Genomic DNA, 14506 nt, shown 5'->3' on the forward strand with positions numbered 1-14506 from the left:
CACCGTAATGCCCCCGACACATTATGACAGGAATCGCAATGCCCGTTATACATTATGCTATACACTGCAATGCCCGATACATTATAGCACATACAATGCCTGTGACACATTATGACACACACCGCAATGACCTTGAGACATTATACCACAATGCCCGTGATATAGTATACCATACACCGTAATGCCTGTGACACATACCGCAATGCCCTGCCCGTTATACCCTATGCCACACACCGCAATGCCCGTTATGTATTATGCCACACTGCAATGACCCTGAGACATTATACCACATACCACAATGCCCGTGATATAGTATACCACACACCGTAATGCCTGACACATTATGACACACACCGCAATGTCCGTGATACATTATGCCACACACTGCAATGACCCTGAGACATTATACCACATATCACAATGCCCGCGATATAGTATACCATACACCGTAATGCCTGTGACACATTATGACACACACCGCAATGTCCGTGATATATTATGCCACACACCGTAATGCCCATTACACATTAAGTCCTACAGTAAGGCTTCTAATTACTTTTCAATTACCTTCTCGTTGTCAGGGGTTTCATGCACTGGGTGTCATGCTCGTTGCCAGGTGTTTCATGCACTGGGTGTCATGCTCGTTGCTAGGAGGTAGTCCTTGTTGCTAGGGCTGTGCTCCCAGTGCCACATATGACCCCAGTGCCAGATATTCCCCCACGGTGCCAGGTACTCACATGCCCCCGGTGCCAAATATAGCCCCCCCATGTGCCAGGTACACATATACCCCCCCCAGTGCCACATATGCCCCCAGTGCCAGATATTCCCCCCCAGTGCCACATATGCCCCCAGTGCCAGATATTCCCCCCGTGCCAGATATGCCGCCAGTGCCATATATTCCCCCCCCAGTGCCACATATGCCCCCAGTGCCAGATATTCCCCCAGTGCCAGATATCCCCCCTAGTGCCAGACATCCCCCCCCCCCCAGTGCCATATATGCCCCAGTGCCAGACATCCTCCCCCCAGTGCATTATATGCCCCAGTGCCAGACATCCCCCCCCAGTGCCATATATGCCCCAGTGCCAGACATCCCCCCCCAGTGCCAGATATCCCCCCCCAGTGCCATATATGCCCCAGTGCCAGATATCCCCCCCAGTGCCAGACATCTCCCCCCCAGTGCCATATATGCCCCAGTGCCAGACATCCCCCCCCCCAGTGCCAGATATCCCCCCCAGTGCCAGACATCCCCCCCAGTGCCATATATGCCCCAGTGCCAGACATCCCCCCCCCCAGTGCCATATATGCCCCAGTGCCAGATATCCCCCCTAGTGCCAGACATCCCCCCCCCAGTGCCATATATGCCCCAGTGCCAGACATCCTCCCCCCAGTGCATTATATGCCCCAGTGCCAGACATCCCCCCCAGTGCCATATATGCCCCAGTGCCAGACATCCCCCCCCAGTGCCAGATATCCCCCCCCCAGTGCCATATATGCCCCAGTGCCAGATCTCCCCCCCAGTGCCATATATGCCCCAGTGCCAGACATCCCCCCCCCAGTGCCAGATATCCCCCCCAGTGCCAGACACCCCCCCCCCAGTGCCATATATGCCCCAGTGCCAGACATCCCCCCCCAGTGCCATATATGCCCCAGTGCCAGACATCCCCCCCCCCAGTGCCATATATGCCCCAGTGCCAGACATCCCCCCCCAGTGCCATATATGCCCCAGTGCCAGACATCCCCCCCCCCAGTGCCATATATGCCCCAGTGCCAGATATCCCCCCTAGTGCCAGACATCCCCCCCCCAGTGCCAGATATCCCCCCCAGTGCCAGACATCCCCCCCAGTGCCATATATGCCCCAGTGCCAGATATCCCCCCTAGTGCCAGACATCTCCCCCCCAGTGCCATATATGCCCCAGTGCCAGACATCCCCCCCCAGTGCCATATATGCCCCAGTGCCAGATATCCCCCCTAGTGCCAGACATCTCCCCCCCCAGTGCCATATATGCCCCAGTGCCAGACATCCCCCCCCAGTGCCATATATGCCCCAGTGCCAGATATCCCCCCTAGTGCCAGACATCTCCCCCCCAGTGCCATATATGCCCCAGTGCCAGACACCCCCAGTGCCAGATATTCCCCCCAGTGCCGCCGCCGCTTATTGGAGGGACACGGAGGGCGCACAGATCGCCTCTCCTGTGTCCCTCCTGCTGCATCATCTCCGGCGGCCGCGGGTCTAATAGGGGGAAGTGCCGTCCGTGAGCCAATTAGAGCTCACGGACGGCACTTCCCCCTATTAGACCCGCGGCCGCCGGAGATGATGCAGCAGGAGGGACACAGGAGAGGCACACGCTGTGCCGTCCGTTTCCCTCCAACAAGCGGCGGCGGGAAGGAGAAAGCAGACTGACATGCGGGCGCTCGTCCGCATGTCAGTCTGCTGTAATCAGTGGCGCCCCCGCAGCCCCTCGCCCCCAAGCCACCGCGAGGACTGCGGGGGCAGTAGTTACGCCACTGATTACCTATTCAGGACTTATATAGTTTTTTTCAGGCATTCAGTTGTGATTATTCTGTATTTCCTAACCCAGGCAGTCCAGAACTGTTATTTAGTATTTACACTGTTAACATTTGTTCTGTGTTCCCCTACCCCCTTTTTTCTGTTTCCATTTTGACAATATATCCTACTACTATTCTATTTTATTGATTTTGCTAATAAAAATTATACATTTTTAATATATTTGTTTCTTCTGAGACTAATATATATATATATATATATATATATATATATATATATATATATATATATATATATATATATATACATACATACATACATACACACACGAGTGCGCCCACAAAAGAGTCTTCTTTTCTCCTTTCCTGTTGCAGAATTTGGAGTATGCGTTGGTCTTTTACACTCCAGCCTTGAAGCATTTCCACAGATCAAAATTCCATTATTTGTATGTTTTCAATTACGCAGCTACTGTATATTAACAGGTTACTGACTGATTTAATGGATAAAGATAGACCAAAGGATTTAGATAGGTTATAGCGGCTATCTCCAGGTAGAACTCACTCCACATCTTCACTATACATGTATTTTAAAAGGACCATTGATTGGGAAACCACTCAAACGGGATTAGCTAAATGGTCCTTAAATTTCCCATCCATGACGATTCAGACTACACGTACTGCTTTTAATCGATTGAACAAATGCCTCCTTTCAGCTTCAAATGCAGAGATGAATTACTTAATATTGCATCGCTCATACATCATCCCAAAACAATGCTTCCAAATGGGTATCTCATCGGATTCTAAAGGTTTCAAATGTAGTATGGTAGACGCTGATATCTACCACTGTTTGTGGAGTTTTCCGGAGGTTTTTAAATTTTGGACCTCTGTTCAATACTTTATCAAAGAGAAACTGGGAATAAGTGTTAATATTTCCAGAGTGGGTTTATTGGGATATTTATTCACCACTCCACACCCCCAGAATACCGCCAGGACAACATGCCTTGCTAGCTAAAGTAGTTGCCGCTGGTAAAAAGTCCATTCTCTCACAGTGGATATCCTCTTTCTTTGGCTTTGTTATTGCCTCGTTTATCCTACCTCTTTCATATGGAGTGGCTGGAGATGGCAATAGACAAATAAAAGAGGATACAGAGTTTTTTTTTGAGATTTGGCTCCAATATGTTATTACACTCCCTGTCCATATTAAGGATTCCCTTAGACGGGCTGTGGCACTTACCACATGGTATAACCTTGAAGTGATTTCTTTGGGCCATCTGCCCTTTTACATTTTGGAAGTGTATATGTTTCCATGGTGGACCTCTCCTGTACTCTCTCTAGAGTTAGTCTATGACCTCCATTTGCAAAACTACTCCTTGCAGTTCAACTACTGTATGTCTTGTTATAACATTGTCAGTCATATGTGTACTATTTTTACGTTGATTGTCTCTGTGCAGTTGTCCAATAAAGTTTTTGGAAAAATAAAAAACTAAAACAAATTTCATAAAGTGAAACAGTTTAATAAATACCCCGGATATCAAATAGCTACTCACAGTTAAACTCATTGTTACAGCCCACCAGCCATGAATTCCATGCAGGTATAGAAGAGGCTGTATAAAAACTTGCCCAGACTACATCAAGCAAGAAGTAACAATTAAATTAGCTAAACAATTTACAAATTGCTATTTCTCCACTTACAATTTTCTTATACATTTTTAGAATCCAAGGGAAAACACATTTTCACAATTTTTAGACATTCGTGAAGTCTGTTTTGTAAATCTGTTAATCACTTCATTTAATGGTTTAAAATCATTATACTATAATAAATAAATATTCTGATACTAAGGGATCTATGTACTAAGCCTGGGAGAGCGATAAAGTGGACGGAGATAAAGTACCAGCCAACACATGTTACAGGGATCAGTATAAAAAACCAACGGTATACAATATACAGACAACGGCATCCCGGCCGTCATTATGACCGCAGCGGGGAGAGTGCAGAGAGTCCCCTTGCGGGCTCAGTGGTTCGCTGCGCTGGCAGCATTGTCAGCAGTTGGGATTCCGGTGTCCGTATCCTGACCGCCGGGATACAGACTGCCGGCAATGCAACTGCATCCAATTACAATTAGGAGCTGATTGGCTGGTACTTTATCTCCGTCCACTTTCTCTCTCTCCAAGGTTTAGTACAAAGAAAGCCAATGCTTCATACAATGCCATTAAAAATCAAGGTGCTAAAAGCACAATTACAGTGCATCAACCAAACCTAGTAAATACTCTCAGACACCAGGGACAAAACACAAAGTAAACAAGTGGCTTTGTACACACATTCGTTACAAGGTGAAGGTTTAAAAAAAAAAAAAAAACTACATGGCAGTACTTTAGAAATGCCCATCAAAACACTATAAAAGTAAATTGAACACCTACAGTATATCGCAGTTTAGATTTCAGATTTGTTAATAAATCTATCACAAGGCACATAGGTAAAATGGTTTATGCTCTAACGAGCGTCGTTTTCAATGGAAATATGTAAAGAGTTTTCTTCTTGTTATTTTATTCCATCTGTCCTTTTGCAGTAACGTTATGTCATATATAGACATAATTATGCAACTGCTGATAGCATTCACTAAGTTATAGTATATTTACAATTCAAAATACAGTAGGGTTGGGACATCTACATCACACATGTACACATCAATGTTTTGAGGACACGGTCTGATGTTTTTGTTCACAATGGGGCGAGGTAGATGTTTTCCCACCATCTATGGTTTTGTACCAGTGATTGTTTATATCCTACTTCCTGGGTCATGATGCATTCTGGTTGGCTGGCCATATGGTGAAGACAGTGACAAAATATTTACCAGCCAATATTCTTTTTTTTTTTTTTCCACCCATCATTGGGGAGAGCTCAATGGTTTCCCTCCATCAATGGCCATGTGTTATTGATAGCATTGATGTTAGGGCTTCAATGTACTCTCTCTATAGCAACGGTCTGTGACTTCTGCTGCTGTTTGTTGACAGGAAGGGAGCGGCAGCAGCATCCATTTCCGAAAACGGAGGCATGTCACCATCATTCGGGAGGGGCGACGAGGCTAGGCTCTCCTTCATCGGATGACCGATTTCCTGGCCTTTTTGTTGGATCTGTGTCAGCTGTCTGGTGTGACCCCATGGGTCACACAACCAGCCAATGGTGTGGTAGATGACCCAATGCTGCGACGCAGCTCGGACGACAAATGCAAGCAGAAGGTGTGAAGCCTTCTGCTGCATTAACATATTGTTGCTATTGCTGCTGCCTCCATGTAAGCAGCAGCAATAGCAACTCCAACCACATCTGAATCAGGCCCCAGGTGCTTTCGGTTGACTATTCCTTGACCCACTTCGCAGTCATTGCAGAAAATTTAGTCTACCCATGAGGCTGTGATCTCTTTATAATAAGAGCAACAAAACTTCCAATAAGAATTGTTCTGAAAGTATCGTTCACATTCTACAGTATTTGGCTCATATAAAAGTTCTAAACATGTTAAACAATACTTTTTAGCACAGAGAAGAATGGCATTCATGTTCCTTCACGAACTTGCAAGTTGGACCTTACACAGGAGACATGTAGAATCCATTAAGAGATGGTTTCATTTGAAATTTTTACTTTAATTGTAGCATTTTCATAATGTACTGGCAGCCTGTCAGCAGCTTCTGGCAATGGAGGCTGGTAACGGTACTTGTATCCATATGCTCTCAAGTGGTAGACAAGGTATTCTAAAACGTGCATGAGTTCCGGATCAACGTAATGAAAGGATACAGCCAGGTCTGAACAGCACTGGGGACCCTGCAGAAGAATAATGTAGAGACAATTTCTATAACTCCAGTTATAAAAAAACAAACAAACAAACAAACAATCTAAAGAAACACCAATCCTAAAATCAATCACGCACATATTAAAGAGTTACTACTAATATTTCTTACAAATATCATAACTGATATAAGAGATAAAGGGGTCTATTCAATTGAGGTTGCATCCTTTGACGGAAAGGATCAGACCGTTCAATATTCAATTTTAGCCCAAATCCGACAGGTTTTGGCCATTTGTTGAAAACGGACCAAAAACCTGTCTGATTTGGCCGCAAAATCCGACAAAACACTTGAATCGACAGCTAATCCACCAATCCACGTGTTTTCTGACAAGCCGGAACTGCCGTCAAGTTGGAAAAACGGCAGTCCCATTGAATAGGTCAAATCATGTTTCGACCTAAAATAAAAAAAAAATAAAAAAAGAGAAGTCAGAAACTGCCGTCTTTCCGATTAGAAGTGAATAGACCCCAAAGTTGTAATAGGGGGAAAGTAGGATTTTGGTACTTACCAGGTAAATCCTTTTCTTTGAATCCAAAGGGGGCACTGGAGTACTCTTGGGATATGGACGGCTTCCACCGGAAGAAGGCACTGAATAAATTAATTTTTGAGACTACTCCTCCCCTCCATATCCTCGAGCACTTCAGTGTTTTTTACTGAGCCGAACAGGATCGATAGAGAGATTGACAAAAGGAGAATTACCTATAATCTCACGGACAACAATAAAGTTGACACAAAACGTAACAGACAACTAAACAGTTGACACCCTAACTGATTAACCTTTGTTAAATTTAAACCAGTCGTGAAAGTGTGTTACCATAAGAACCACTGAACTTCCTAAAACAGATAAACTGCTCTGGGTGGGCGTCCAGTGCCCCCTATGGATTCAAAGAAAAGGATTTACCTGGTAAGTACCAAAATCCTACTTTCTTTTTCATCCACTAGGGGTCACTGGAGTACTCTTGGGATGTACCAAAGTTTCCACCGTGGCGGGAGAGCTGTTTGGCACTTGTAACACTAAACGGCCAAAGCTAGATGCTGATGCCGCGAACGTATCAAACTTGTAAAAGCGCACAAACGTGTGCACTGAAGACCAAGTAGCCGCACGGCAAAGCTGTGTCGTAGAAGCCCCACGACTCGCTGCCCATGACGTTCCCACAGAACGTGTGGAATGAGCTGTTACTGATGTAGGTGGCTGTAACCTAGCATGAAGGTAAGCCTGACGTGGACGTATCAGTTTGATCCATCTGGATAAGGTCTGCTTAGAGGCTGGCCAACCCCTCTTAGCCGCATCATAGAGAACAAACAACGTATCCGTCTTACGAACCGTAGACGTTCGGGATACATAGACGCGTAATGCGCGAACCACATCCAACGTTTCAGCATTCTCTGTTAATACCGGAACTACTATTGGTTGATTGATGTGAAAAGACGACACTACCTTTGGTAGAAAAGCGGGATTCGTCCGAAGTTCCGCTCTGTCATCATGAAAAACTAAATACGGTGACTTGCACGACAAGGCACCCAGATCTGAAACTCGCCTAGCCGAAGCTAAGGCTAAAAGAAAAATCGTTTTCCAAGTGAGAAATTTAATATCCACTTGTTGTAAGGGTTCAAAGTAATCGGACTGTAAGAAATCTAAAACCAGATTCAAGTCCCATGGTGCTGTAGGTGGAATGAAAGGAGGCTGTATCCTCATTACACCCTGTAGAAACGTATGTATTGACGGCAACGAGGCCAATTTCCTTTGAAAGTAAATTGACAACGCAGATACCTGCCCCTTTAGTGTGGAAAGACGTAGTCCTCCATCTAACCCCATCTGTAAAAATAACAAAAGACGGGATAAATTAAAAGATGATGTCGGAAACTTCGAGCTTCACACCAACCTATATAAGTACGCCAGATTCTGTAATAATGAGCTGCCGTAACCGGCTTCCTAGCTCGTACCATGGTTGGTATAACAGACTCCGGAATGCCCTCTCTTCTCAAGATGGCCTTTTCAACAGCCACCCCGTCAAACGCAGCCGCGCTAAATCGGGGTAAAGGAACGGACCCTGTTGTAACAGGTCCGGACGTAGTGGGAGTGGCCACGGATCGTCTGCGAGTAAACCGAGGAGATCCGAGAACCAAGTTCTCCGAGGCCAATGAGGCGCTATTAGTATGACTGTGACGGACCCTCTCTTGATCCGTTTTAGCAACAGCGGGAGCAGCGGAAACGGTGGAAACAGATACACGAGGCTGTACGGCCACGCGGCTGTGAGAGCATCCACCGCCACTGCCCCTGGATCTCTTGTTCTGGACACATATCGTGACACCTGATGATTGTGGCGGGATGCCATCAGATCCACCTGAGGGTAACCCCACCTCTGGATCAACATCTGAAACACTTCTGGATTTAATGCCCACTCTCCTGGATGAAAATCCCGACGACTGAGAAAATCTGCCTCCCAGTTGTCCACTCCCGGAATGAACACTGCCGACAATATCACCTGGTGATATTCGGCCCATCTGAGGATCCGAGCTACTTCCCGCATTGCCATGCGGCTTCTCGTTCCTCCTTGTTTGTTTATGTATGCGACTGCCGTCGCATTGTCGGACTGCACCTGAACAGTCTGAAAACGAAACATGTACACTGCTTGTCTTAGAGCATTGCAAATCGCCCTGAGTTCCAGAACATTTATGGATAGCGATCTTTCGTGATCTGCCCAGAGGCCCTGGAGCCGATAACTCTGAACTACAGCTCCCCAACCTCTGAGACTTGCGTCTGTTGACAGAATTATCCAATTCATGACGCCGAATCGTCTCCCTGCAGATAGATTGTGTATTTTTAACCACCAGAGAAGAAACACCCTGACTTGTGGCGACAATCTCACCCTGTGGTGCATCTGCAGATGTGATCCCGACCATTGCGCTAACACCTCCAGTTGAAACGGACGTGAGTGAAATCTTCCGAACTGAAGTGCTTCGAAAGCCGCCACCATTGTGCCTAAAAGGCGAATGCACAAATGTACTGAGACTGTGCGTGGCTTGAGCACTAATTGCACCAGATGACGAATGACCTGTACTTTCTGTTGTGGCAGGTAAACCTTTTGATTTACTGTATCGAGAATCATCCCTAGGAATTGAAGTCGTTGACACGGAATTAGATGTGATTTCTTTAAACTGACTATCCAACCGTGCTGAACTAGTACATTGTACGTTAGCAAAGCATGCTGGAGAAGCAATTGTTGAGACGGAGCCTTTATGAGTAGATCGTCCAAATACGGAACAATTATTACTCCTAGGGACCTGAGATGAGCTATCATCACGGACATTACCTTGGTGAATACCCGAGGCGCTGATGAGAGGCCAAACGGCAGAGCCTGAAACTGGTAATGGTCTCGCCTTATTGCAAACCTTAAGAAACTCTGGTGAGGTGGCCAAATCGGAATGTGTAAGTACGCATCTTTGAGATCCAGTGCAATCATGAATTCCTGTGGCTCTAACCCTGCAATTACTGACCTGAGAGATTCCATCTTGAATCTGTGTTAAGTGACGTAATGATTGAGACCTTTTAGGTTCAATATTGGCCTGACTGAGCCATCTGGTTTTGGTACCAGAAACAGACTGGAATAATAACCCTGCCCCTGTTCCTGCACGGGGACCGGAATTACAACTGCAGCATTCAGCAGAGACTGAATGGCAACCTGCAGAACTGCTTTCTTGTCGTCCGACACAGGCAGTCCTGTCGTGAAAAATCTTCCTGTCGGAAGATAATCGAACTCTATTTTGTAACCCTCTAATACTAAATTGCGGATCCACCCATCTGTGGACGTCTGCAGCCACGCCCCCTGAAAGCTCTGAAGGCGTGCTCCCACAATTGGAGATCCGAGATGGGCTGGGAGCCCGTCATGCCACTGGTTTGTTAGTGGTCTTAGTGTCTTGACGACGTGCATTGGATTGTCGGGCACTACGTCCCCGACCTCTTCTACCAGGCGTGACTGCTCCTGTGCCCTGCCCACGAAAGGGCTGAGTTCTAAAGGATTTGAACGCCGGACCAGAATATTTCCGTTTAGGTATAGTTGTAGGCGATGGAAGAAACACAGACTTTCCTCCAGTAGCCTCAGAAATCCATTTGTCCAATTCAGGACCGAAAAGCTTCTCGCCATCATAAGGCAATGCCTCTATACCTTTTTTAACCTCCGTCTCCGCCTGCCAAGAACGCAGCCAAAGTGCTCGTCGTACTATGACTAGCGATGAGGACAGGCGAGAAGTAAGCTGACAGACGTCAGTAGAAGCTGTACATAGATATTCAGCAGCTTCCCAGATTTGATCCGCGAGAAGTATAAGATGGTCATCTTGCAGAGCCGACTTGAGCTCTTTTATCCATACCATTAATGCTTTAGTAACCCAAATGCCAACCAACCCAGGTCTCAGCAGCACTCCAGCTGCTGTATACATGGACCTTAGCATAGCCTCTATTTTACGATCTGCAGGGTCTTTAAGCGTAGTAGCAGTTGGTACTGGTATGGTTAACTTCCTTGTAAGTTTAGATACGGATGAATCCACCGATGGTGGGTTCTCCCATGTAGCTGTCATGGACTCTGGAAACGGGTAACTCGATTTAAATCTACGGAGGTATAGAAAACCGTTTATCCGGATTCTTCCGTGTTTCCAGTAACATTTTATTAAGAGATTCCGAAATAGGGAAACACATCGGAGATCTCTGTCGTTTAGTAAAGACTACCTCATCATTCGTCAGGGGCTCCTCAGTTTCCGTAAACTCCAGCGACTGACGTACTGCTCTGATGAGATTATCAATACCTGGGCTGTCAAAATCGTCACTATCTGACTGTTGGTCTATTTCGCCCTCCTCATACTCATGTTCAGTGAGGTCTAGTATCCCAGAGACTGGAAAATTATTAGGAAAAGGAAACTTATCTTTTCCACTCAAGGTGGACCTCTGACCAGATTGAGACTCCCCTGGTAACTCAAATGGTCTCATTTTAAACTCAGATCTTGCCGCCTCTCTTTCTTCACGAGAGGCGGCCAGCTCTGATTGTAAACCAACTAATACATCTGCAAGTAAAGCCCATGGAGGGTCCAGAGATGCTGGCTTTACTTCTGTGGAAATCGTATTTGTGGCTGTATTAACAACACATGCTGTACATGTGGTGGATTCATCAGGCAACACACTCTTACAGACATGACATGAAAAATGTTTCTTAGATTTTGCTGGTGTCTTACTTATTATAAAGACAGACAATACAAACTACACACAGACAGTCTGCACGACTCAGTAATAACACCAAAGTTCCTTGTATATATCAGGCAAGTGCAGTGCCTGCCAGCAATAAGAAAACTGACCCCCAAATTCCCCTAGTACCACTCTTAAGCCGAGATGTAATATAGGAATCCTGGAACAGACAGGAGAACATTAAACATGTTAAGTACCAAGTTTTTCTACAAAGCTTAACACTGCCAATACTGCTAATGTCTCCCCCCACCCCCACAACCTCCGTGTACAGCACCGGGTCGGGGCCTGTGGAACTTTGCATAGGGCCGTGTGAGCGGCCTGTACCTGTATGCCAAGGCAGCGGGGAACTCCTCGGCTGATGCGGGCGGTCAGCGGGAGCAGAGAGCGTACTGCATAGAGCCGTGGAGCGGCCTATGCACACGCGCTCCCGGCCCGCCACACACAGCATAGAGTGGAGTGGCCTCCTGTGTAGCCAGGCAGCGGGGAACATATCGGCTGCTGCGGCGCAGGGAGCAGCGGTCTGCTAGGTAACTTAAGATGCTGGGAGCGGCAAAGAGTGAGAGCGCGCTGCATAGAGCCGTGAAGCGGCCTATGCACACGCGCTCCGGGCAGCGGTCGTTAGTGAGTAAAACATGCCCAATACAATCCCCAATAGTGGGGCGGCAGCATAAGCTGACCGCCCCTACCCAACATACCTGGACCGTAACAAAAGTCTATGACGGGGCTTCTCATCCAAGCTCCGTCCAGCTTTTTGCAGGCAGCCTGCAGGTGGAGTGAGGGAGCTCTTTACAGAGAGGTCCGACACTCACGGCTGTTCTCAGCCGCTTCCACTGTCCCTGACCCACGCCTGTTAGAAGGGGGGAAAGGACGTGGAAATCCTTGAAAGGAAAAAAAAAAAAAAAAACTTAGAAAAAATTCCAATACTTTGTGGACGAGCTCCACTATGCCTTCTAACTGTGTCGAGCACAGAAAAAAACACTGAAGTGCTCGAGGATATGGAGGGGAGGAGTAGTCTCAAAAATTAATTTATTCAGTGCCTTCTTCCGGTGGAAGCCGTCCATATCCCAAGAGTACTCCAGTGACCCCTAGTGGATGAAAAAGAAATGTTTTTTCAGTGTACAGAAGACTTCTATTAAAGCGCACTGCATGGAGCATCTGTGCACCAGAAAGGTCTAATATAGATCAACAGTTTTAATTTAGTTGCATATATTTTCACTTACACACCACAATATGTATGACACTAGGTGCTACATGGAATAAGGTGCAAAATCAGAAATACTTAAGGTAAAGTGGATGTAACTACAGGGCGGTGTTTTCGTATGGGCTCAATGGACAGTTGCCCAAGTCCCTTAACCCGGCGTCAGTCAGGTTGGGTCATTATGACCTGACCAGTTTTCACTTGTGTATTGTTTTTGTAATGTAATGTGACGTTGCCAAACTTCTCAAAAGCTGGAGTTAAGACTCCTCACTTCTTGTTTTTCACCACAGCTTAGTTGACATGCGACTGCGCAGGGAGTAACAAGTTTATTTGCCCCGAACATATTGTTCCGTACTGCAAGTGTGCTGATTTGCTGCAAGAAAGTGATTAGTATAAGACTTTGCAATTTTTTCCCAAAGATCTCCTATTCACTTACACCAAAACGTAAAAATTTATGTCAAAAAGTTTCCTTTTATCTAGTTTAATAACAGTGAGACTAAGGATGTCTATTTTTGTTAATTTTCATAATAGTAAAATAAAGTTCCTAAGATGACTTCTAAGGTCTTTTAACTAAAATATACAGATGGATTTACAAATCTTTGAAGAAACAAAAATAAAAAAATAAAAATGTGGGGTTAAGTATTTCAGGGTAATTTTGACCCATCTGAGTGCCGGTGTGACAATTTTCTATCGTACGGATGCCGGGGGGTTAAGAGTTTAAGGGTCCTAGGCTGACAGCTGAGGGTCCCCTTTTTCAAGGGGTACCAGATTTTTTAAAATCGGCCCAGGGGAACTGCAGATGTACAACTAGAAAGCAGTATACTCCAAAAGCTGGGACTCTCCCCTTTCAGTTGATACTGGCAGCTTGTCTCTACTATGCTCAGAACCAGAGATATCAGCCTCCCAGCAGCTAATCCCTGCTCCAGCTCCACACGCCTTGTAAGCAGTTTTATATTTTCATTGGTGGATTGCTCTGGTTCCTGAACTCTGATCCAAGTCCCGCATATCTCCTGAAAGGAGGGAATCTCTAGTGTTTTATCCCATTGAAAGCTAAGAATTCTATTTCCATGAACTGAGATACAGTATCTGCAGTGAAGCAAGCTGCCCTCCCATCAAGTTATGAATATTAAGCCCACTCCATCCATTGCATATTAAGCACCCCCTACTACCCTGGTAGTCATGTACCGGGGCCCCTTCATTCAGGCCAATGCCTCCTTCTACAGTTTAGTGTTCTCGCTGCTGCCCCATCTCACACCATCTGTGCAGTAAAAGAGTAAATAGCAGAAATTACTGCTCTAGGTCCTACATGCTGAGCAGAAGATACAAAACCCACTACAGTCCGCAAACATCAAAGCTGCCACTGATCGCACCCGGCACCCCTACTGCTGGAGGATGGGTAGGGGCCCAGTGCATTGCTTTGCCCAGGGGCCTACACTGCTGTTAAGACGGTCCTGTATAATTAGTATTTTGACCAGTCATTTCCACTAGCTGTTTGGGTCAGTGTTGCTGGAGACTTATTTTCCTCTGACTCCCTCTCATTCTCCCAGTCACGCTCTTCCCATCCCCATCTCTCTCCCCCTCCCGTCATGTCTCTGCCCCATATTTCTCAGTCTCCCATGTCTCTGCTCAGTCTCTTCCACCCCCCCCCCCCCCCAATGTCTCTACCCACCTCTCTCTCTGCACCACTTGTCTCTGCCCCTGCACCATGTCTCTTCCTTATCTCTCTTTATTC

General features: G+C 46.3%; 1 protein-coding gene across 2 annotated transcripts in view; it reads right to left on the minus strand.

Moving 5' to 3' along the window:
• Window positions 1-3999: 3999 nt before the first annotated feature.
• LOC135009957 (glycoprotein-N-acetylgalactosamine 3-beta-galactosyltransferase 1-like) overlaps window positions 4000-14506 on the minus strand; it is a 53590-nt gene continuing 43083 nt past the window's right edge. For both annotated transcript variants that reach the window (XM_063952314.1, XM_063952313.1), the window contains exon 5: window positions 4000-6320. In XM_063952314.1, the coding sequence (XP_063808384.1) occupies window positions 6111-6320 (210 nt within the window). In that variant the 3' untranslated portion in view covers window positions 4000-6110. The remainder of the gene's footprint in view (window positions 6321-14506) is intronic.

The sequence above is a fragment of the Pseudophryne corroboree genome, chromosome 2 (genome assembly GCF_028390025.1).
Source record: "Pseudophryne corroboree isolate aPseCor3 chromosome 2, aPseCor3.hap2, whole genome shotgun sequence".
In the NCBI taxonomy this organism is placed as follows: domain Eukaryota; kingdom Metazoa; phylum Chordata; class Amphibia; order Anura; family Myobatrachidae; genus Pseudophryne; species Pseudophryne corroboree.